The following is a 23,323-nucleotide window of genomic DNA, read 5'->3' as shown; positions in this document are numbered from 1 at the left end:
AACATAAGGAACTGGAACTTAATTTATGACTAAACACATACGCAGACATAACAGTCGGTTTTTATGTACAAGACTTGTCTGTATGAGTATCCAGCAGCAGCCAGCACCGATATGTCACCGTGACTTCCGTGACGGTGTTTCCATGAATGTGTAAAACTTTACAGCTTGATCATAAACTGAGAATGGGACAATGTGGTTGTGCAATTATCATCCCATCCTAGCTGTATTTCCTTCTGAAATAAGTTGTCATTTTCCAGGTAGGTAAATACACACACCAGTTTCAAAAAGCCTATTTGGCTATTGTCTATCTGAATAAACGGGAACCTGGATGTCTACCAGGAGTACTAAGCAACTACAGACCTCTCAACAATTTCAGCAACATCCTTGGCAGCTTTCAGACAGGGTTCTGCCCATGTCATAGCACTGATCGTGCTGTCATAAAGATTTAAAATGGCATTTGTATAAATGATAATCCAGGGAGTCTAACAATCCTGGTGTTTTCAGGTTTTTGTGCAGCATTTGACCCTGCAGATCGTAAAATACTATACAACAATATTATGAAATAGAACGACTGGATAACTGGTTCAGGCTCTCTGATATTCTGAGATATGCATGAATATTGGCAATTTTTAATGAAAAATACCCCCAGTGTTGTGTGGAGTCCCACAGGGATCACCTCTTGGGCCCCTCCTATTCAATCTGTACATGCTTTTCATTTTTCAGCTATTCAGAGACTTAAGGGTTGCTTATCACAGCTTTGTAAAGAACACACAGATCTAGCTGGTGCCTTATCAAGTGACTGTTTTCATACAGACTTGATTTGTCCTTGTCTTTAGGAAGTAAACAATTGGAGGCAACAAAACCTCCTTCAACTAAATAAAGACAAGGCTAAACTGATTGTTTTTGGACTTAAAGGAGGAAGTGCTTACCTTGAGTCTCGGGTATTAAAAACCAACACCCAACTCAAGAACTTCAGTCTAATCATTGATGAGAATCTACATTTCAGCAGCCGCATTAATGCTGGAAGTACATCCTTGTTCAGGATTCTTAAAAACTGACAAAGATTGTATCCAAGCAAGATTTAGCAAAATTAATGAATGCTTTTATTACTTGTAGAGTGAACTACTGTAATGCACTCGTTCACTGGCCTCTCTATTAAGACTAAAAGAAATACTGACAAACACCAAGATGAGAACACATTACTCTGATTCTTAGGTCCCTGGTAAATACGGAACTAAATTTAAGACTCTACTTATTGTCTATCAGTCTCTGAATGCTTTGGGGCCCAAAATATATTACACGTTTGCTGACTATAAGCCCAGGAAGTCTCTATCATCTGCAGATTGGTCAGATAGTCGAAACAAAGACCAGATAAGGTGAAATAGTCATTATTGTATTAGAATTAAACTCCCCTTGGAACTTAAATTTGGCCCATATTTAGCCATTTTAAAAGTAAGATGACGGCTGTTCTTTATTCCACTGCTTTTAATCTTTTTTTAAATTTCATAGTAAGGTTATAACTGCTGGGATTTTGTGTACTTATGTTGACTTTTTTCTAACCATTCTTTGTGGACTTAATTCACCTTGCCTATATGGTGTAATTTCATATTTTTCTGCTCTATATGGCTTTTAATCCTTTACATTTTTTTAACCTTCGCCTATAGAGCACTTTTAATAACCCATGCATGAAAAACTGCCACACAAACAAACATGCTTGTTTCATGTCAAGTAGGAAACCCACATAATTCATGTAACTTACTGATATATGATGAATCAAAATCAGACTATACCATATTAACCAGTCAATATCAACACTGGTTCTGTTGCTAAGAAAACTTCACAATACAATGGATGGTACTACAAATTCAGGCTGTCAGGACTGCCCCCATGTGGAGAAAAGATAATACTGCATCAATAAACAGACATAAATAACACACAATAGTCAGTTCTTTGATTGTGCATGAGTTCTTTATTCATTATAACAGACTAGTTATGACAACTAGTCTATAAACTTGCTCAAAATTAAAGGTGAATTAAAGATCCCTCAAACAAAATACATTTCCAATAAACATCTCTCCGAGTTTCGCGGGCGTTCGTTAAATCTCAGCAATCGTCACACGTTTTCAACACTGAAATAAATCTGGACAAGTAATGTTAAAAGTTAGGGGACATTTTACTCCAGAAAATGAAAAAGGAGAAACTGAATGAGAACAAAGTGCGAATTTTCTTTTGAACCAGGCTGAATATATGAGAGTTCTGTTGAACCTACAGAACTAATCTCTTCTATACAATACTGTGTTTTCACTTCCTTGTTGTGAGAATCTGATGAGTTTACGTTGCTGTTGCAATAATACTAGGGCTCTTATCTCTGCAATCCTAAAATCTATCCTCTTGAAGTAGCACAAACTGATATTACCACTGAAAATGTACAGATTTGTCTCCTTGTGAAGTTCCAGACTGATGATGTGTAGGTGCGGAGTATCCTGGAAAGATTCAAAGGTGCAGTGTACCTGCAGCTGGCTGACTGCTACTCTTGTATAAAGCACCCTTAAATTATCTTGTCCATATTACTCAGTGGTCATAAAAGCAAAACAGGGTCATTTCTAAAGAAGCTGGGCACCGCAAAGCAAGTACTGTGATGCAAACGGGTATTAGGAAGTCATGAAAAGCCCAAACCACACATATTAGTCAGCAGCTTGATATATTCCTTGCTTTACTTAGCATCTGAGCTAAATGTTACCCAGAAGGCTTTCAGGGTGTCAAGAGGATGATGCAAAGTTTTGACCTAGTTAGACAACAACAAAAAATAATGTAACTCAACTGATGGGAAGACAACTGAAAAGTGGATCAAGTCAATGGAACAGTGGCTAAAGCAGCATGAACTTCTGCTACATACTAAAACTATTTCCATAGCTTACATGTCCAAGAAAGGTCTGCATGGAAGTAAAAACACAAGCAGTGGGAAGATCTTTAGAAACAATATGGTTACATGAACTTCAGTGTTGTCTACTTTGTGTGAACCATGGATGTGCTGAACAGAAGCTTCTGCTTTTTCTTTTTCTTCTTTCCTCCTTTTTCATCTGAAAGAGAACAGGGCAAAGGTAAGAGCAAGTCTGGGAGCAAAAAAAACAATTCACATTAAAAAAAAAAAAAAGAAAAACTTTATTAGGTGATTTAAAGATTCTCGACCTGGTTCAACAACAGGTTGTGGTGGAGCTACTGGACCGCTGTCCAGCTCCAGAAGTGCCCGCTCAAAAGCCTGACTGAAGGAGTTCTGAAAGCTGGGAACAGGAACTCGGTCCGACCCATCGCTCTCACCATCACTGTCTGCTGCTGGGGGAGCTAGGAGCATATCTGCATGGGACAAAACATAATGCTCAGTTCAGGAAGTCTTTGGTGTGTTATACTGCCTACAGCTGTAGAAACTGGTTTTACTGGAAATGCACAATAATACACAAAGCTGTGATTTCATCCACCCATTTGTCAGTATGTGGAACTTGTATAGACAAGCACACAGCCAATAAAAGTACACAACAATCTACAAATACAGAAACACATTTCTTTGTAAACAGCAGCTTAACAGAGCATTTAACACAGCACTTCTTCAGCTGTGAAAGGCTATTTTTTATAAGAAATTTAAACAGATATTTCCTCAGATACCAAGTACAGTATCTTAAAATTCTATAAGTTTAATTTCACAAAGCTAGCAAGAAAAGCGGAAATTCAATACTTAAGTCAAATAACACACAATTTAAATATGTGGAAGCAGAAATATGGTCCATTAGCTCCAGTGAAAGATGAAGCTAATATAAGCCCCTTTCACACAGCTTGTTCACAGCTGCACATGTGAGAACAGCATCATGCCTGACTGTTTGGTTCAGTCTGAAGGTGAGCAGAATAAAAAGGGCATCTTTAGAGTAGCATTATAGCAAGATCTCTATGTGAAAGGGGACATAAAAATGACTTGACAATCGGAGTAAAATACAGAGCTGTGTTTTGTCCATACTGATTTTGACAGCTGTTGTATAGTCAGCTCTAGAAATATTAATAACTCTACTTGGTTCTTGGTTTAAGTAGCATCAACTTCTTCAGGTTATTTAGTATTCAGCTGACAGCAAGGTGGACTAATACTGATGTTATTTCAACAGTACGGATGATTTGCAATCGGATTGCTGCAGCTAAATACTAATATACAGCCTGCTGTTATGTGCATTTAAACTGTTTTTCACAGCGTCTCAATCAAAGAATTCTCCAATCATCTAAATTATAACCTGGGGTAAAGTTAATGTTTACGTATTTCAAACTAGTGTATATTTTCTTTTTAGTGAATGTAGTCTTGCAGGGTAAATGATAACATCTAATTTTCAAATGACTGTGTTAAACTACCACACTGTGTGACTACATCAGCACTTTACAAGCCACCACAACTTCCACACTACCTTTCTTTGGAGTGATCCTGGGCCCAGCATCAACTCTGGCTTTTCCATCTCTTAGCATCTATAAAGGACACAGTCAAGTTCACACCATGTCAAGTTATGTGATGCGTATCCTTCATGACAAAGGCAGTCTTAATTAATGTTTTTTTTTACCGTACACACCTGTGCAAAGGACATGCAGTGGGAATCGTCCTCCACGCTACCCACAATGGGTAACGACACATTCAGACTTGGGAATCTCATCCCATCTAAAGAAACAGAAGGAACCAAAATGAATGATTATTTCATGATGTTGAGGTGTTTAATCATAAACAGTACAGACTGCTGAATAAAGGAGGAGCTGATCTTACCAGAGGAAGGGCTGCTGCTGAGGGGCGAAGGAGGGGCGAAAGTGAAATCAGGCTGGATTGGTGGACTGCTGTTGTGAGGCGGAGAACCAAAAGCTGGGAAATGTTGAAGGTTCTCCAGTCCGATATGCACCTCAGGATCTGAGGGGACACACGAGTGCAAATACTTTGTTATGGAATCTGAACATTTTCGAAAAGTACCGTTGACAAGTGATGTAAAGTCAACAGCTGTACTTACATTTACCCTGCTTCTTATTCTCCTCGATTTCAATTCGCTTCTCTCTGCGTTTCTCATCCCTGGCTTTCTTCTGCCTCAGACGCTTTCTTTTCTCCAAGTCGTCTAAAGGTTTTAGAGAAAATTTATACAAATTACCGTCACAATCCAAGAAAATTCTTTACTATAATTTTTAAAACACCCATCCTAAAAACGGAATTCAATTTGTGCTAACCTGCAAATGTGTCCAGAGTTTCTTTGGACAGGATTGGCGGCTGCAGGGCCAGCTCACAGATGCTGAACTCGCATGTGAGCGGTAGATGAGCCAGATAACGATGCCGACGACGGATCTCCTGCAATGAACACAAGAATACAAAAGCAATCAGTAACAACAACATACATTTTAGAGGAAAACTGAAGACTTGAGCAGAGTGGCTTGGTGAAAGTTAAAAAAAACAAACAAACAGGCCTCAAGACACAAAGTCTGCTTTTTGTGTTTCCTTGTTTGCTGACCTCAGTGACTGTGTGTCCCACTATCTCCACCACCGTGGCAGTGATGGAGTCAGGACTGGCCTCCAAACTGCCATATTCACGCAACAGACAGCGTACATTCACAGGATGCAGGAACATCTGCTGGCAGTCGTCAGCTGGAGGGAGAAAAAAAATGGGAAAAGTCGAGATAAAAGTGATGAGAAAAGGTTTATTAACACTGAAACATGAGGAAAAAAATACCAACAGTTCACAGTGCTAAGACAAACAGGCTTCCTGCGCTTTCTATCAGCCAGAATCCAATGTGATATTTTCAACTTCTTGATCTATACTATGTTTAAGGAAGCACAATTTCTACTTATCATTATAGAGTGAACAGGAAAATGCAGTCAAATTTGTTGAATACTGGTGCACACAGATAGGATGAAATTCTGTGTGAAACTTGCATTCGAACACTCAAAATGAACAAATCAAAATTAAAAAAAAAACACCTCATAAAAGATTTGTCAGTTGGTGTTTATGTAACCAGGAAGTTTGCAGTGATGTAACAGCTTCCTCAAAACACTCCCTCAGAGGTGTTCGGTCTGACATTAGTTGAAAATGTAACCAACTAAAAAATAGCACTTTCTTCCTTTTCAAATACCTTTACTTGTCATGACAGAAAGTTAAGAAAACCTGGAACTACTTACCTTGGTAGAAGTAGTAGTAAGGTCCATGCACTACGCTGGCAGTAGGGCGGCCTGCCTCTGCCTGGCTGGACTGGCTCTCCTCCTCAAGCTGGGGCTCTGGGGCTGCATCCATCATAGGCTCTGGAGGTTCCTCCAGCACACTCTCAAGAATGGCTTCAGAAAAGTCAGGCGCTTCTGCAACTGCATCTTCAATAAGTTCCTCCACCTCATCATCAAAGGCAGAGGAGTACTGAAGCACAGGCTAGAAGAGACACAAGACAGAGATGATGGGTAACATATTAAAGCAGAAGTTATAATCAAAGGGATGCACATACAAAACAAATGATTTGATTAATCAGCAGAGACACAACATTATCAAAAAAAAAGAGAGGGGAAAAGTTTAGACTCACCTTGGCACTGCTGATGTTAGTCACCACTTCCTCCACTGGAGAAGAAGGTTCTTTCAGAGTCAGAGAACACAAGTCAAGACTGTCTGCATTTACCTTCTGCTGCTTCAGCTGCATCTCTTCTTGTTCCTAAACCACAAAGACAAATCAGTTCACAGCTTGTATGGCATAATCTGTACTAAATTAGGTCTATGTTTATATTCCACTTTATACTTTCTATTCCAGCTGGAGACATGCAAATAAAAAACACATTTTACCTTCAGTGGAACAGCAAAACACATTTGCCAGTCATTATCAGTGTTTTTGTGTCATTTCTTTATCATGCCTGCTCCGTTCAATGCATCTTGTTGATTGTTTTATTTATAAGTACAGACATGTAAATCTAAATGTTGAGTGCCACACATCAGCTCGTAGCTTTACCTGCAAAAGACAAAGGGCGCTCTGGATGAAGCAGCCTTGAGCCTCCTCTTCCTGGCTAAGCTGAGCCTGAAGGACAGCCTTCTCCTCCGTGATCAGGCTCAAGACCTGCGCTGGGGAGGTCAGCAGCAGCTTGGAGTACGGACTCAAACAAGCATCTATGAATGACAGGTGAACAACAGGACTTGATAACGTAATATAATGTTAAGTCTTGATGATCAAGGTGCATTACTGCAATATTATTTACAGTATGCATAGGAATTAAAGATAGTGGAAAATCCTTCATTTGTCTTCCAGTCTACAAGAGGTAACTATAAATGTTCCTATGACATAAACCACATATTTCAATATCGTCGATGTAAAACTGGTCGTTACTAGTTGCAGTAAGCTGTACAGACGCCCCTGTCTCTTACCTCCAAAGCGAACAGGCTCCTCCACCTTCACCCACTGAGAACTGGGCATGGCCACCAGAGCCCCCTTTTCCCTCCTCATCAGGCGCATGGTGATGACATCACCAGCCACATACTGCCTGGTCTCCATAGCAACCACACTGCAATAACAGAAGGGAATCAGAAACCCCCAACCAAAACAAACCAAACCGCTTTTATGTGTACCTTACAGCGTTGTTTCGCCTCTTTTATTATGTTCTTTTACTTCAGAGTTAGTCCAGGGTTTCTGCAGAAATCAGCCAGTCAGATTTAATGCTTGTGAATACCATTTTATTGCTATGTTGTAAAAATTTTAATGCCACGACTGTGAATTCAACAAATTACACATTTTTTGGGGGGAAAAGATGATTTTTATATGAAAACTGTCCCTACATTTCACTATTTCTGAATTCAGAAACCACCCCTGACCACACACGGGCTGTAGTCATTTTCTGAAATCCACGTTTTCTAGCCATTTTTGCTGGAATTTGCATTTCCCAGCTCTCCTCCACTTTCCAAAAATGCAATTTTTGGCAACTGTAACCAACCAGCTGCAACAATTATCGCACTGCATTGTCATGTTTATGCACATATCTGACGAATCGGTCTATAATTATATATTATTACTGTCAAATATTTTTCTTGAAAACTGCAGAAAGAATTCTTAATGCCACCGAGAATCAAAATTAATGATTTCTAACGCCATTTAAGGCCTTAATTTTCGCAAAATCAACTTAATGACTATTAATGCTTTTTAATGCCCTTCAGAAACCCTACAGTCTATAAAGCTTTATTCAGTTCTTATTTACCTCTTCAGGTCAGCGGTGTGCACGGCCTCATAGCAGATGGGGCACTTCGACCAGCTCTTGTCACTAAGAGACAGGTAGTGCAGCATGCACGGCCAACAGAAGATGTGTCCACACCGGGTGATGCGGGCTGCCAAAGGAGGGTAGAGGCAGATAGGGCAAGATGGCACCTCATGGCTGTAGATGCGCTGTAGACACACAGAAATGAGTTATTATATGCCAAATTATTTTATACACCCAAGTGCAGATAGCATTCATTTTGATACCAACTACTCAACCACAGATAATAAAATGCTGGAAATGAAGCTACAGACAATGGCCCTTAATGTACTGCTGATACTCACCACTTGCTGCACACAGTCCCAGTTGACCAGAGTGTCTGGATCAGTGAAGTGAGCCTTGTAGTCCTGGTCATCAGTCACCACAAACTGGCAACTAAAACAATAAAGACAGAATGACTCCCACGTGTTCAGTCTCTCCATTTCATGTTATTTACAGTTTGAGGGCCTGCTTACTTGGCCTGCAGGAAAAGCTCCTTGTTAAAGGGCTTATGCTTGTGGCCCCATTTGTTTCGGCGGCCCCAGCAGGCATGGCCACCATCTCCAACACCACCGTTACCTCCACGGGGTTCAAAGGTGAAGTTTAGCAGGTGGTTCAGGCTTATTTTTTTCGGTCCAGCAAATTGAGCCGGGCTAAACTCGGCCCGGCGCGTCTCTGCTACCTGGAGGGACAGACATGGATTACATTTTATCAGTTATTTGTTGCTGAACCTCTTCTGACAAGCTTCTCACATTAAAGAAATCATTATTATCAAAGAAAACATGAATATTACCGATTAAGATCACTCACCTCCTCACGTCGTCCTCCACCTGTAAGCCCATACTGTCGTCCTCCACCTCTCTGAGGGGGTCTCTTGTCAAAATTCTTGCTTTTCTGTGAATTGGTGCGGCGAGGGCCTGGGAAACTCTCGGCTTTAGGAAAGGAGGGCTCACGCTTGCGGCTGTAGCGCTTGGAGCCTCCATTATTTTTACCTTCTGAAATTTAAAAAATAAGACTTAGATTGAAAAATGCAGAATCATTATCACTCAATATAACATCTTCAACTTCATGAGGTCTGATTTGTAAGATAAAGTATGTAAGCTGGGGTTTATATTGACATACCTAAATAAAGCCCTTGTCATGTCGAGTAAAAAATTGGCCTTTTTTTCATTTCACGTCATATAATGGAACTGCTACAGAATCTCTTACAGAATCAAATACCGCTTAATGTGAGGTGTTCATCATTCACTAAAGCCAAAAACGACTTGCATATTACAGAAACATATTTAGTAAAGCTAATCGATTTCAATTTCACATAAGAATCAATTCACAAACTACTGAAGACAATACATGAGACTAATCTACTCCTATAAACACCTTTGAAAACAGTCCCAGTGATAACAGTGACTTCTTGCATAGTCATGTTGGTATGTAAATAGTAAAACCAACTTCAAATAAAACTTTATGCAGGGATAACGTAATACTTTAAATTGCTTGTTAAACGGTATTAGCATGTCTCTGCATCCACATACATGATATATGTGCTGCATATGTACAGTGCATTAATGTCCACTGCTGTGTGCACGTATTAGCTGCAGCTCTGACTGCTAGTGGGTCAAATGTTTTGAAAGCGACGTCAGCCACAGCAGATAAACAGCCTCCGCAGTACTGCTAGGCCCCAACAGGCCACAGGGCAAAGAGTGTTTAGCGACAAGTACACTCCGAGTTTGACAACCTCTTGTGACATTTATGTGGGGTCTTCACCTGTTTTGGGTTTAGATTCGCCCGGTTGTGGGCCTGTGGAGCTGGAACGAGGCGGAACCTTGGTGCTGGTGCTGCTGTTGGGGTTTTTCTCCATGTTTGTCTCCGTACAGTGAGCGCTGTCGAGGCCGAGCTCCGGGCAGAGAGCCGCCGAGCTCTCTAGCATCAAACAGAAAAACGAACGAGGAAAGCGGGCAGCAGTGAGTGCGGGTCAGGCGGCGAAGGCCCTGATTCATTTCTGTCAAACGCGGAGACCCCATCACGGCGACATCTTGACAACAAAACAAACCCGAGAAAAAATAAGAGACACGATTTCGGCGTCTCAAAATATGGAGGCTGTTGGAAGAGAGGACGAAAGCTCGCCACGCGGGGCCAAGACCCCCCGAATTTAAGCTTCTTACCCGCTAAGGAAAACAAAATGCCTTTAACAAGGCGTTAAATGTTTTCCAAAAGCTGGAAAACGTGACAATTTGAAGATTTTAACCAAAAAAATGTATCCGTTACAACGAGCTTGCACTAATGGCGACGGGTCGCCAGATAGGAACCTGAGAGACCCGGATGTTTCTTGTCCTGGCTGCCAATCTGGCCCAACGGTGCATCATGGGAAATGTAGTAATAGCAACTATGTCAGATAAGGATTAAATTTCATGGGCTAAAATTGGGTTTAGTAAAAAATAGCATCCTCTCGACTATGTGTAAAGACATGATATGACAGAGTAAGGAACTGATGTGTTGTTAAAGGCTATGCTGCATCTTCTTATATCAACTGAGAGTATAAAACTTCTTCATACATTCTTCTGATTATTTTACTGACTTTATACCACTAATTAAAGTTACCGTGGATGATTTAAGTGTGCGCGGAAATGAATTTTTAGGACATCATGACAAATGCAATACCTTCAAAAACGGTGCTTTAATTCAAAGATAAAATACATATTAGCACAAAAAGTATAAATGCAAAATGAATTCAATTCAACATAACACTTCTGACTTTTCAGAATTGGGACACAGGCTTGTGTTGGACTGTGTGGTTCTAGTTTTATTTCTGGTGATAGTAATTCAGTATCATCTTTAGCTGTTCTGAGCATCCAACTTGTCACCTCACTGTTAAAGGATACTCATACTGATTGTCAGGCCAATCTGTTGACCCAAATTATTCATATGACAAAGCGAGGCAATCATCATTTAAGGGTCCTTCTGTTCCAGAAAGGCATGCAGTCAGTCAGTTTTTAAAGTAACAAATGCACTGTGCAGCTGCAGTAAACAATGCTTGTACAGAGGACAGTGTGCATTTCTTCAAATGAGTCTTGTAACAAAAATGACCACAGCCAGGCATCCAAAGACAACTTGAACAAAGCGAGCAACACGTTGTGTAGTCACTCTTCTTCATCTTCCTCACTCTCTGATTCCCCTTCCAATGCTTCCTTGGTTCCTCCTTCTAGGTAGCAGTCCATAAGTGATTCGCGAATCTGTTGCTTCTCTTCTACAAATGAAAACATGAAAGAAATCAGTCAAATGGTTTCCATCAGTCATGTATCCAATATTTTGAAATATAATCTTGTGGTGGCCCATAAACTAAAGACTACATTATAAAATAAGTTACATTTTTCAGTATATTCTATAGGATTGGTGTTCAACTCTAATAAACATTTTAAGTTATTGGGGTAGTGATGTTATTGAAGAGTTCACAGACTGAAATTGCAGAGTAATACAAAATCAGACAGCATTCAATTAAATTCCTCACCTTCATTTTTACATTTAGGGAGCATTCGATGAAGCTGCTGGGTGTTGTATCGGATCAAAAACTTCTGACATGTTCTAATTGTTCCTGAAACAAAAATACTTGAACTTAGACAAGCTTTCATTTAATAGTAAAGATTATGATTTGTGATTCATTATGAACTGTGTTTTTCTTACCTCCCACATGCAAACAATTCAGAAAACATGGGATATTTTGTCCACGTGTTGTAATGCTGGTAATAAAAGGCAATGCAGACCAGAGGAGTTTGTAACACTTTTTGGGAAAACGTAGTAATACTATCCCAGTATGAGTATTCAGATATTTCACTGTAAAGAAACAAGGAACAATGCAAAGTGATCAGTCAACACAACAGCATCATCAGAATACTGGTATTTCATAAAGTGAAAACTCGTATTATCACTACTCCATAAGTCCTTCATATCCTGATTTTAAGGTCTCTAAACAGATCGCAGTCACAATCACCTAACGGGTTTCAGAAAACCAACAGAGTCTGATATTGCTTCAGTATCTTAAATATTAATAATTTTCTACCAGTGGTGGAATGAAACTGAGAACATTTACTTAAGCACTGCACCTTAATACAAGCATGAGGTACTTAACTTGTGCATATCTATTTATGTTACTTTGTACTTCCAATCCACAAAATTTTAAAGGAAAATATTGTACTTTCCACTAAACTGCATTTATCTGACAATTTTAGTTACTTGTAACTTATAAGATGAAGATTAAACCAGTTGTTTCCCACATTTTTGGATGCTGAAGTCTTACAAAACATAGTGTTTAACTGGATTCAGATTTCAAATGTGCATGAATTGTTTACAGCTCGGTCAAAAATTGATTTTTCTCTCCGACTTTCTCATTTGATTTAATTTCAAGAAAATTTTAAATAATAAAATTTTTTCACAAAAAACAAAGATTAGAGATAAAGTTCAAAAACTGATTTGTGGATCAGAATTGTTTTTTTCTTTTTTTCTATCCTATTAATGATGTAGTAACCTCTCAAATGTATGTACTGTAAACAAAAACACAACACAAATTATATAAAGTACTTCAAATAGGCCTCACCTGCAGCAAATTACAACAGCACCATGATGCATATTATTATCGCTTTATATACACTAACAGTCAAGAGTTTGGACACACCTTCTCATTTATACATTTTTATTTAATTATTTTATACATTGCAGACTAATTGTTTTTAATCTGTGAAGCACTTCGTGTTGCAATTTTCTTGCATTTAAAGTGCTATATAAATAATCTTTGATTTGATTTGAATACTGAAAACATCAAAACTATAAAAGAATACAGACGGAATTGTGTTGTAAGCAAAATGGTGTGAATCTTCAGTATTAATCTACAATGTAGAAAATAATACAAATAAATAAAAAGCACTGAATGAGAAGGTTTGTCCAAACTTTGGACTGGGAGTGTACGTACAGTACCGTCCAAAAGTTTGGGGTCACCCAGGCAATTTCATGTTTTCCTTGAAAAGTCACACTTTTATCCATGTGCTAACATAACTGCACAAGGGTCTTCTAATCCTCAATTAGCCTTTCAACACCATTAGTTAACACAATGTAGCATTAGAACACAGGAGTGATGGTTGCTGGAAAAGTTCCTCTGTACCCTATGGAGATATTCCATTAAAAATCAGCCGTTTCCAGCTAGAATAGTCATTTACCACATTAACAATGTCTGAACTGGATTTCTGATTAATATAATGTTATCTTCAGTGAAATTTTTTTTCTTTCAAAAATAAGGAAATTTGTAAGTGCCCCCAAACTTTTGAACGGTCATGCATATTATTGCATATATATTATTTTGTTAAACAGATTAACCAAACCAGTACTTTAACTATATTGTACTGTTAATACTTTAATATTTTTCCTTAAGCCAAATTTGTCATGCAGCACTACTACTTGTACTGGAATGTTCTAACACTGCTATACTGGTAACTTCACTAATTACATCTAAATATTTCCTTATTTCACAAGTACTTCCATTTATGAAACTTCTACCGTACCAAATTCCACATGTGGAGGATTTATTCCACAACACCATAGACTGTATATATAGCACAACACCCATCCATTTGACAGCTGTTGTTTACTTGGCAGATTACGATTTTATCGGGATCCGCTTATAAAATGTAAATGATTGGTGCGGAATAAAATACTGATAAAATTAGTTCTACCGAGGCCAACAACAATGGACACATTATTTACACTTTGTAGCAGTGAGCAAAACAGCATGAGAACATTTTCAGATATATGTCTTCAATTTAAGTGCAGGAGTTTCACTTAAACTGGGATATTTATTAATATTGAGTTGAATATTTTACATCAGAATATAACGGAACCATTTTTTCCCACCAGTGGCTTTTACCAGAAAATCGGATGGTGCATAGAGCTAGCCCATAGTCTCCGTGTGTTCGGGCCACCGCCGCCTTCACTGTGGTTGCAACAGCTCGATCATCCAGCAGCAGCAGCTGTCTCTTGTCTGACACGTTGATTTCGCATAGTAAGTACCTACCGACAGAAGAGAAGCCTCAGAAACAAACTGTGAACACACACACAATGTGAGAACAGAGAACACGAAAAGCACGTTTTACCTAGACTTGACTCGCACCATTGCTGCCCCTCTGCTCTTCCGGGGGGACTTCCGTCAACAAAACTGTCTGCTGTCTGGACATGCGTAATAGCGCCCCCTTCTGGGCGTTAACAACTGTACCGGATGTACTTGACATTAAACACGGAGCAGCACGAAGTTATAGTTGTCTTTTCAACAACACATCGATACTGTTTTCCAAACTGAAAATAAAAACACTGAAAGTTAGCATCAGTCCACAATGGGAGGAGGTGGCAGATGGGAGCTTCTAGAGTTTATAAAATTTTCCGATTTCGCTCACATCATTGTTGTGCACCAGAAGTAACACACAATGCTCGCAGCTGAAACCACAACGGGCAGACCCGGACACTAAACCCTTCATACCCATCCGGTAACTATGACAACCTCCATCGTCCTCAGCCAATCAACAGCTCGCTTTTCCGTCTCCCATACACGTTTCACGCCATCTTGAAATTACACCCCCCAGTTTGTCAAGTCGCTCTCAAATTAAAAAAAAAAAGCACAGCAACTCTTTTCATTCCCGGCCCCGTCTCCGGTATGAACGGTTCTCGAAACGAACCGTCACAGACAGTAGGCAAGGGGCAAACGGACGCAAATACCGGCTTAGAGACGAACCACAGGGACAGAAAGACCGGTGGAGGAATGCTGAAGAAGCTGAAGTCGAGGCGCAGCCAAACAGAGAAGTGGCCTGTGGTCACGGAGGATGAACTCCGGGCTCTGGGAAGAGATATTTCCCCGGACCATGTCCTGGGTCTCCGGGCTGTTACGGAAGGTACGCTACGTGAGGGCTAAATTGGGCTTTATTAATGAGTAGAAAACACACCGCCTCACGGCTACCATGTATCTTATGCTAATTGTGGCTAACATTAATGATAGGCGACCACTGATTAAGCCCACTAAATCTAATGAGTATATTAAATATGTTTTATTAGTCAAAAAAAAACAACGCTCATTTGTGGTTTAGTTATGTTTTTAACCAGACTATGTCCAGAGACGTATGTAGGAATTTGGGGCACCCGGAAGAAATATTGTTGAGAGCACCCTGTGCTCAAAACTGTATTAATGTTAAAAACTCTTTGTCTTATTAAGCTGTTTTGTCTAATGTGTGAGCAGATGTAGAGTTTGTGTTCTGCCTTTGTTTAATAGTCGTGAGATTATCCTTAAATATGGGCAGAATTTTCAGTTATTGTGTAAATAATAGGCAGTTACTTATTTGGACAGTTTGAAATGGTTGCTGTGAGTTTAAGATTTAGTTGTTTTCTTTAGCAATAGATTAATATGTGTTCTCATCTGTCCTGAATGGCAAATATGTGATTCACACTGTGGCTCTCCCCATCTCTTGGAGGGGTTTTGACTGATTGAAGCTGTAAGGGACATTTATAGGGACTTGAAGCTGTAAGGGACATTTATAGAAAGTGACCTTTGTCTGAATGAAACAATGTCGTCACTTTAACGGGTTAATGACGCCAGAAATGTTTTGTGTTTGAGAAAGACTTCATAAAATTGTCTTGGCAAATGAGTTTGCCAACACACACATTTACACTTACGTTTCTCACCACCTGGCAAATGTAGGTTGAGTGAATAAACTGTTCACTTTATTTTGTCCTCCACCCATATCAGTGGGAGATATCTGGCAGCACTATGATCACTAATAGTGTTGCAGTTAATGTACAGTGGTTTTACAACAGACTGTTCTGTAAATGGATGGTGGTTGATAATCGGATGTTGATTCACTGTGATTTTGCCACAGCAACCAACACTAACACATTAGTTATTTTAGCTACTGTTTGGTGAAAAACCTTGTACACTTTCAAGTAATTAATTTGGATTTTGGCCTGTTTCCATTTGCCCCCCTGGGATTGTCATCACCCATGCACCCCACCACTAACTGCCCTACTTGAACCCTCTGAGTTAACCCCATGGTTCGTCATCGGACACCCACTCTACCAAGGTTGCAGCTAATGCTTAATAGCTCCCATTGTTTTGGGCTTTTTCCGGACCAGACAACAATGGCATTACTTCCCTTCTCTCTCACTACACTTTGTTGTCAAGCTGGGAGCCTGTGCTATAGGATTACTCACCACTACTGCAGGGGGCAGAAAACACATGCTGAAATCTTAGTTGCTCACTGACTGCTGTCTCAGTTCTCTAGGTAAGGGTAAGCCTTTGTGGTACAAAATATTTTGCGACTTGTATTGGACTTCAATGTCCACTACCCATCCAAAAGAAATCACACATTCTAATATTTCATTGGACCACCTTTAGCTTTGAGAATGGCATGCACTCACTGTGGTATCATTTCAATAAGCTTCTGCAATGTTACACCATTTATTTCTGTCCAGAGCTGCATTAATTTTCTGCCAAGATCTTATATTGATGATGGGAGAGCTGGACCTCTGCATGAAGTCTTCTCCAGCACATCCCAAAGATTCTCAGTGTGGCTGAGGTCTGGACTCTGTGGAGGCCCATCCACATGTGAAAATGAAAATCTCATACGCTCTGTGTGAGCTTCACAACATGAACCCCATGAATCCTAACATTGTCATATTGGAATATGCCATCAGGGAAGAATATCTCCACTGATGGAAAGACCTGGTATTTTTTAATATACTTAGGTAGTCAGCCGACCCCAGTCTTTAGGAACATAATGTTGCTGAACCTGACCAACTGCAGCAACCACAGATCGTAACCCTAACCTCGGCAGACTTGTACGGTAGGCACTAGCCACGATGAGTCATCACTTCAGCCACCTCTCTTCTTACCCTGATGCCTCCATCGCTTTGAAACAGGGTAAATCTGGACTCATCAGATCACATGACTGACTACATTTGTTCTCTGAAGATGATGGTTCACCGCTACCCTTTAAGTTTTAATGATGCGCTGGACGATTTTTAACCTGATTTTAGCAGTTTCAGTAATCTCCTTAGTTGTTTTCTTTGCAGCTGAAATGTATTCATCACTGCAGTAATTATCCAATGGAAGGCTCTTGCTTAGTTGCTTAGGTAAATCCAAGTGGCAACTTTTTTTGGACCAGCACTGTGTAATGAAATATCAAAAAAATTGGATGCTGATTGCTAATAGGTGCTTGTTTGCTGTCAGATAATGATCTTACCTATCATATGTTTGCCATTTTCTTACTTGTACTGTTATTTCACTTTACAGATTATCTTTGCAGACCTGAGGACAATATCTACAACATTGACTTCACGCGTTTCAAAATAAGAGATCTTGAGACGGGGACGGTGCTGTTTGAGATCGCCAAACCTCCTAACAGTGGTACGTGTTATATTAATGTTTGACACTACATCCAGCTAAGTATTCTCAACATATAAGTCTCAAATGGAGTAATAAGCTTTCTTTGAGAGGCATGCGTAAAGAACTCGTTGATGCTGTTCAGTTATGCCCTGAAGGTATTGTGTAGTGGATAAAGTACAGTGTTGCCTGAAAACCACAATCTCTCTCATGGGAATACTGTGTATAGGTCTGACTCCATTGCCATATGCTCAGTCTAGAGTTACTGTTTTCTAAATCGGTATTTGGATAAAAAAAAGTCCCAGAAGCAGGACAAATGCTTGAGGATTTATTTATTACTTCCTTTTCATGGGTAACACTTCTCGATGGAAAAAAAAAAAATCAAGAATCTTAAGTGTTTTCTTAGCATCTGAGCTGACTTATGTAACATTCTTCTTTTAGAACATACTCTATGAAAGGAGTCAGTTATATCAACGGTTTCGGGATTCTGCTGGATGATAATTTGAATAACGAGTTGTTTGAAAAGACAGATATTTTAGCAAAACATGAAACAAATTGTGTCTTTCAAGAGAAACTGTGAAAAGGTGTCATAACATCCTTAAACATTTCTGTTAGCTAAAGTATGTAAAAGATTACCTGATTTCCAAACGATATACATTTGAATATGACACATTTCTTATATTTTCTTTTTATGTGTTATTTTTAACTTTCAAAATAATTACAAGGTAAAGGGCCTATGAAAAAGTTTGGGCAGTACTTAACAACACCCCCAGTAAGTATCACAGCTTGTAGTGGCAGCTACATGTCTTTCAGTTCTCATTTGGATGGCTTTTTTTCATTGATTTTTACTGATATGTAGATTGGAGGACTGTGAGGGCCATGGCAGAATCTTCAGTTTGCACCTCCTAAGGTAGTCCATTGGGGATTTTGAGATGCGTTTAGGGTTATTATCCTATTGTAGAAACCATCCTTTTTTCATCTCTAAATTTTTTTACAGTGAGATGATTGCCATTTTATTCGGCCCATGTTACCTCTATCAGTGAATTGTTTTCTGTGCTGCTGACTACAAAACAAGGATAAAGCCTAATCGGTTCACCTCTGTGCTCAGCAGTTGGCGAAGTTTTATTTTTATGCAATTCTGCACAAATTTTCTTATTTGCTGACTGCAGCCAAAAAGTTCTGTTTGAACATTATCAGTTCACAAAATCTTCCAAAACCTTCCAAAATAAAATATGTCTCAGTAGCTCTTATCACAATTACATATAGTGCTGTATTATCGTGGGAAAACTGGAACACTTAAAATGTTCACACTTAAATGCTTAAAAATACAATCCCATTTTCGCTTCAGAGAAATAGTGTAATAGATTAAAGTTACCATTAAATCTCAAAAAAGAATTTTCCATTTCAGTCAAAATGGTAAAGCCAATAGGAGTCATGTCCTAGAAAAGATGCGACATTTAGTCAGGAGTAAAGTTCAGGTACTGCGTAAAAAGCAGGGATTTGATTTGAAGAAGACTACCAAGCACTGTAGAGTGCTGGGCCGCTGCACAAATGAGCCCATAGCTGCTGATTGTTGGGATAGAGTTTGAGGAGTCAGAATATTTACAAAGCTTTGCATCACCTGACCTTTCCTAATGATGATTATCAACAAGTCGTGGTCTTAACCGTCTAGTTAAGGTGGAAAACCTTGGAAAAAGTTAGACTTAGATCAGATTTCTTGGGGTGCACCTTTCCTGTTTCACACTGTAAATGTGTTCAAAGCAAAAATAAAACGCTAATTATCTTGAAAATGTTTTAAAGAATGTGCCATCATTAAGTTTTTTTTTCTGAGATCAGTTCAGCATTTCACAGCAACATTTACATTCTACTGTAATTACGTTGCCATAATGTATGCTATGAAATATTTTCATGTCCTGTCAACACCGGGTGCCAGTCAGCTGAACATATTTTGTGCATCAGGTCCTGTGGAGAATGAGGAGGAGAGCGGGGATGCAGACACCAGTGCAGGGCGTTTTGTCAGATACCAGTTTACACCAGCCTTCCTAAAGCTGCGCACTGTTGGTGCAACGTAAGTAAATGGACTTTCTGACTGCATGACAGTGAGGCCCGTCCATCTCCTGACTGTCAGTTTTAAATGGGGTCTTTTTTTGTTTCTGTTTCCTCACTGCAGAGTGGAGTTCACAGTGGGTGACCGGCCCATTAACAGCTTCCGTATGATCGAGAGGCATTACTTCCAGGGACGCCTTCTCAAGAATTTTGACTTTGACTTTGGCTTTTGCATTCCTAACAGCCGCAACACATGTGAACACATTTATGAGTTTCCACAGCTTCCAGACGACCTCAGTGAGCATTTGTCTAAGTCCATGATATTTAGTCGGTGTTTTACATACCAGCCGACATACTAATCTCCTGTATTTCTCCTTCTCCTCTTCCAGTTCGCCAAATGGTGGCGCACCCTTACGAGACCAGATCAGACAGTTTCTACTTCGTGGACAACAAACTCATCATGCACAACAAGGCAGACTACGCCTACAATGGCGGTCTGTAGTAAATGAAGGGAATGATAATGTGCAATACCTCCCAGGGGATATATTTCCTGGATTTACACCCCAACAAAAGTTTATTTTGAGGAGGGGGACAGAAGTATTCTCTCCTTTTTGGACATTATTATGAAAGTGACACCGTACTGAAAAAAAGAACAATGGATCACATCTGTCTTCATATGAAATCATGGATCCATTCATTAGCACCTCAAAATCTCAGTTTCTGGGACTCAGAGGGATAGTTTTGTTTATATCTGACTGAAACCTTTTTGTTCTGTATTTTGGTTTCTCTTACAAGTGTCATGTTACTGCTTGAACACTTTTGCCTTAAGTTTCTTGCCGTCTCTGCTGGAAAGGGACACTTTGAGTCACAGACCTCTCATGGTAAAGCCTACAGACCGTGTTAGTTTTCATTTACCTAAAGGACCAGCATGTAGGATTTAGGGATCTACGTGCAGAAATGGAATTAGCTTACAGTTACATGTAGCAACAAATTGTGCTTTTGTTAGCTAAGAATGAGCTGTTCATATCTACGTAGGGAGTGAGTCCTCGTCCATGAAGCCTGGCATGTTTACGGTTATATGATGAAGTGTCAGTCACCATAGATTCTGAAAAAAGAGGATTTCAAACTGCCCCTAAATCCTACACTGGTTCTTTACAAATATAGATGCTATCAGTTGATGTTTGTTTGCACCTTTTGCAAGTGACAATTGTGTTTCCTGTATGGAAAAGCGAGCATTAACTAGATGTTTTACAGTATTGTTAGTAATAGATGATCATGTAGCACAAGTTAATATTGTTTAATTCTTCTTTCGGTATAAGTTGTGAATCTCTGCGATGGTTGGTGTCAGATCTTTAAATGTGGTGTCCATTTTGTTAAAATTGACCAATCTTTAGTCAAGTATATTTTAATACAACTGCATGTGATATTTTCATAATTTGAGGTGTCACATTGATTCTGTTCAACTTTTTCGAACTCTGGGATGCATCAAAAGGAAAAGCTAGCAGCAGCATCTAAGGTACTGAACTTTACACGTCTTGCTTTAGATGCCGTCCGTGTGTAAAACTCATTGGTCTGCCCTCTTTGTTCACACCATAATTGAATCCCTTCAGGTCTGTCTTCCTGGTTTATTTGTCACAGCAGCACTGTGAATCCCATTCTTTAGTAGCTGAGTTTGGCCTAAAGTGTGATGTACCTATCTAACTGATTGCTGAGTCTATGTTCTGCTGCCTTGTGCTCAGGTTCTCAGTTTACCAGTGAAATGCCACAGTAGCACGCAACTTGACAGTACAGAGTGATGTAGCTGGGTAGCTGATCTATTTTTGATGAGGCGCTAGGGTTGGTGCAGAAGTTGACCTGCCTTTTTTTCTATTTACAGAAGTCCTGTTTAATTGATTATACTCGTGATTTAGCAGAGTTTAGGCCATGTACTAAAAATCGTACATATTTTCTTATAAACACAGGTTTCCAGACCATTTGATACACTGTTACAGCCTAAAGCAACCTTACACAGCAGCCCTCTGTAGCAGAGTTGATGATTTGATTGTTAGTCATTCATTGTGATGCTGTTAGACTGTCTAGTCCTGAGAGGTTGTCCAAAGTTCATAGAAAGCACCAACAATGATCAGTTTGAATTAGTTTCTGCTTGCAGCATCAATTGCAGCCTAAGTATTCTAAATATGTCTAATGTCATTAGCTGGTTCCATTTCTTAAGGCAGGAAGCAATTTTGTAATTTGCATTTAAATCAGGCATACACAGGGAGATTTGTAATTTTTCAGTACTCATGATCTGGGCTTCTTCTTACTGCATGTTCTAACATAGACTCCATGTGCCTTGAATCCGGGTGTTGATTTTTTTTCTTGTAAAGACAACTTGTTTTTCTTGTACCTGTCAAGCACACAGCAGTAAGCTGAAGGGATGATGTCTTCACTCCTCATATCACGCTCTCTGTTGCTGTCTTGCAGTGCCGCCTTGCATAAAACTTGGATGTTTTTTATTCTCAACGCATTATGTAGCCTATTTGTAATTTATCAGGTGGGATATCAAGCACACTTTGACAGGTGTAGTCTTTGCTTCATGATGTACCCTCAGTCTTTTTGCCAGTTGGACTCGATGGATGTATGTCTGTCAGGCTGCTGTTGTGGTAGCTGGGAAGACTTTGTTTAGCCATACAATATCAGTCAGTGGTGTTTTCTCTAAATGCCTTTATAAGTCTGGACACTTTGTATGTCTGTGCAAAAAGACCATGTGACCGACACAAACAGTTTATGGATCCATTCTGTGTCCTGTTGCATGGACTCCACTTTTTGTATCAGCTGATTTTACAAATGACACGTTCATGTCTTATCAGATTTGTTGTAAATAAAAATGGCTGTTTGAAAAATACACACTGAATGTATAGTGCTCATTGTAACAGGGTTATAAGTGATTGTTGTGGTCAAAAATTGCATGTTAACTGAATAATAAACATAGCCGGGGATGTGATTTTGTGGCTATTTCAAGACAATAATCTTTTATGAATGTATTTAAATATACATTTATTAAGCTGTTACTTTCTGTTGATTTAGTCTAAACCAGGGGGTGTCAAACTCGTTTTAGTTTCAGCCCAATTTGACCAATTAAATCATAACATAACAACCTATAAATGACTTTGTCCTACCCAAAAGGGAACCCATCCTTTGTCTTAGTGCAAAAAAGTACATTCTGAAAATATTCACGAAATACCTTTTTTTTTTTTTTTTTTTTTTTTTTTTTTTTTTTTTTTACAAAATGTGAACAATCTGAATTTTTAACAGAAATAAGTGCAATTTTAACAACATATCATTTACACATTACAACTTACTGACTACAGTTTATCTACAAAGGCACAAAACATTTAGTCACAGGCATCTGCAACTGAACAAAATAGTAATATGCAACTTGTAAAGATCTAGAAATTGTTTTAAGTTTACATTCGTTTCCACATCTGTGTAGTAATTCTGAACACCTGAACTGATGCACCATGCAAACTGAAGTGGGAACTATTAAGGAAAAGAATAAGTTGTTCCACTGTGTTGTTAAAATTTCTACACAAAAATGCATAAAAGTTGTGGCAGGAAATCAACAATAGGATTCAACCAAACCA

At 39.2% G+C, this 23,323-nt stretch overlaps 3 protein-coding genes across 3 annotated transcripts; 1 reads left to right on the top strand and 2 right to left on the bottom strand.

Annotated features, from left to right (window-relative positions):
* Nucleotides 1-1,946: 1,946 nt before the first annotated feature.
* On the bottom strand, nt 1,947-10,577 carry rnf10 (ring finger protein 10). The gene is made up of 17 exons (XM_022196888.2): nt 10,016-10,577; nt 9,062-9,246; nt 8,728-8,933; nt 8,557-8,647; nt 8,216-8,400; nt 7,392-7,528; nt 6,982-7,136; nt 6,565-6,690; nt 6,176-6,416; nt 5,511-5,644; nt 5,233-5,350; nt 5,022-5,123; nt 4,787-4,924; nt 4,599-4,684; nt 4,440-4,497; nt 3,190-3,354; nt 1,947-3,080 (listed from the first exon to the last, which is right to left on the bottom strand). The coding sequence occupies exons 1-17, from the start codon at nt 10,176-10,178 to the stop codon at nt 3,007-3,009; spliced, it is 2,364 nt and encodes a 787-aa protein (XP_022052580.2). The 5' UTR covers nt 10,179-10,577; the 3' UTR covers nt 1,947-3,006.
* Nucleotides 10,578-10,906: 329 nt separating this feature from the next.
* On the bottom strand, nt 10,907-14,518 carry pop5 (POP5 homolog, ribonuclease P/MRP subunit). The gene is made up of 5 exons (XM_022196890.2): nt 14,386-14,518; nt 14,160-14,302; nt 11,930-12,079; nt 11,757-11,840; nt 10,907-11,495 (listed from the first exon to the last, which is right to left on the bottom strand). The coding sequence occupies exons 1-5, from the start codon at nt 14,403-14,405 to the stop codon at nt 11,389-11,391; spliced, it is 504 nt and encodes a 167-aa protein (XP_022052582.1). The 5' UTR covers nt 14,406-14,518; the 3' UTR covers nt 10,907-11,388.
* A 307-nt stretch (nt 14,519-14,825) lies between these two features.
* Nucleotides 14,826-22,584, top strand: unc119.1 (unc-119 homolog 1). The gene is made up of 5 exons (XM_022196889.2): nt 14,826-15,174; nt 17,565-17,678; nt 19,614-19,722; nt 19,825-19,997; nt 20,090-22,584. Exons 1-5 carry the CDS (start codon nt 14,940-14,942, stop codon nt 20,200-20,202), a joined length of 744 nt encoding a protein of 247 aa, XP_022052581.1. The 5' UTR covers nt 14,826-14,939; the 3' UTR covers nt 20,203-22,584.
* Nucleotides 22,585-23,323: the final 739 nt, after the last annotated feature.

The sequence above is a fragment of the Acanthochromis polyacanthus genome, chromosome 7 (assembly GCF_021347895.1).
Source record: "Acanthochromis polyacanthus isolate Apoly-LR-REF ecotype Palm Island chromosome 7, KAUST_Apoly_ChrSc, whole genome shotgun sequence".
Lineage (NCBI taxonomy): Eukaryota > Metazoa > Chordata > Actinopteri > Pomacentridae > Acanthochromis > Acanthochromis polyacanthus.
The sequence above is the reverse complement of the archived record's forward strand: the minus strand, read 5'-3'. Positions and strand labels throughout refer to the sequence as shown.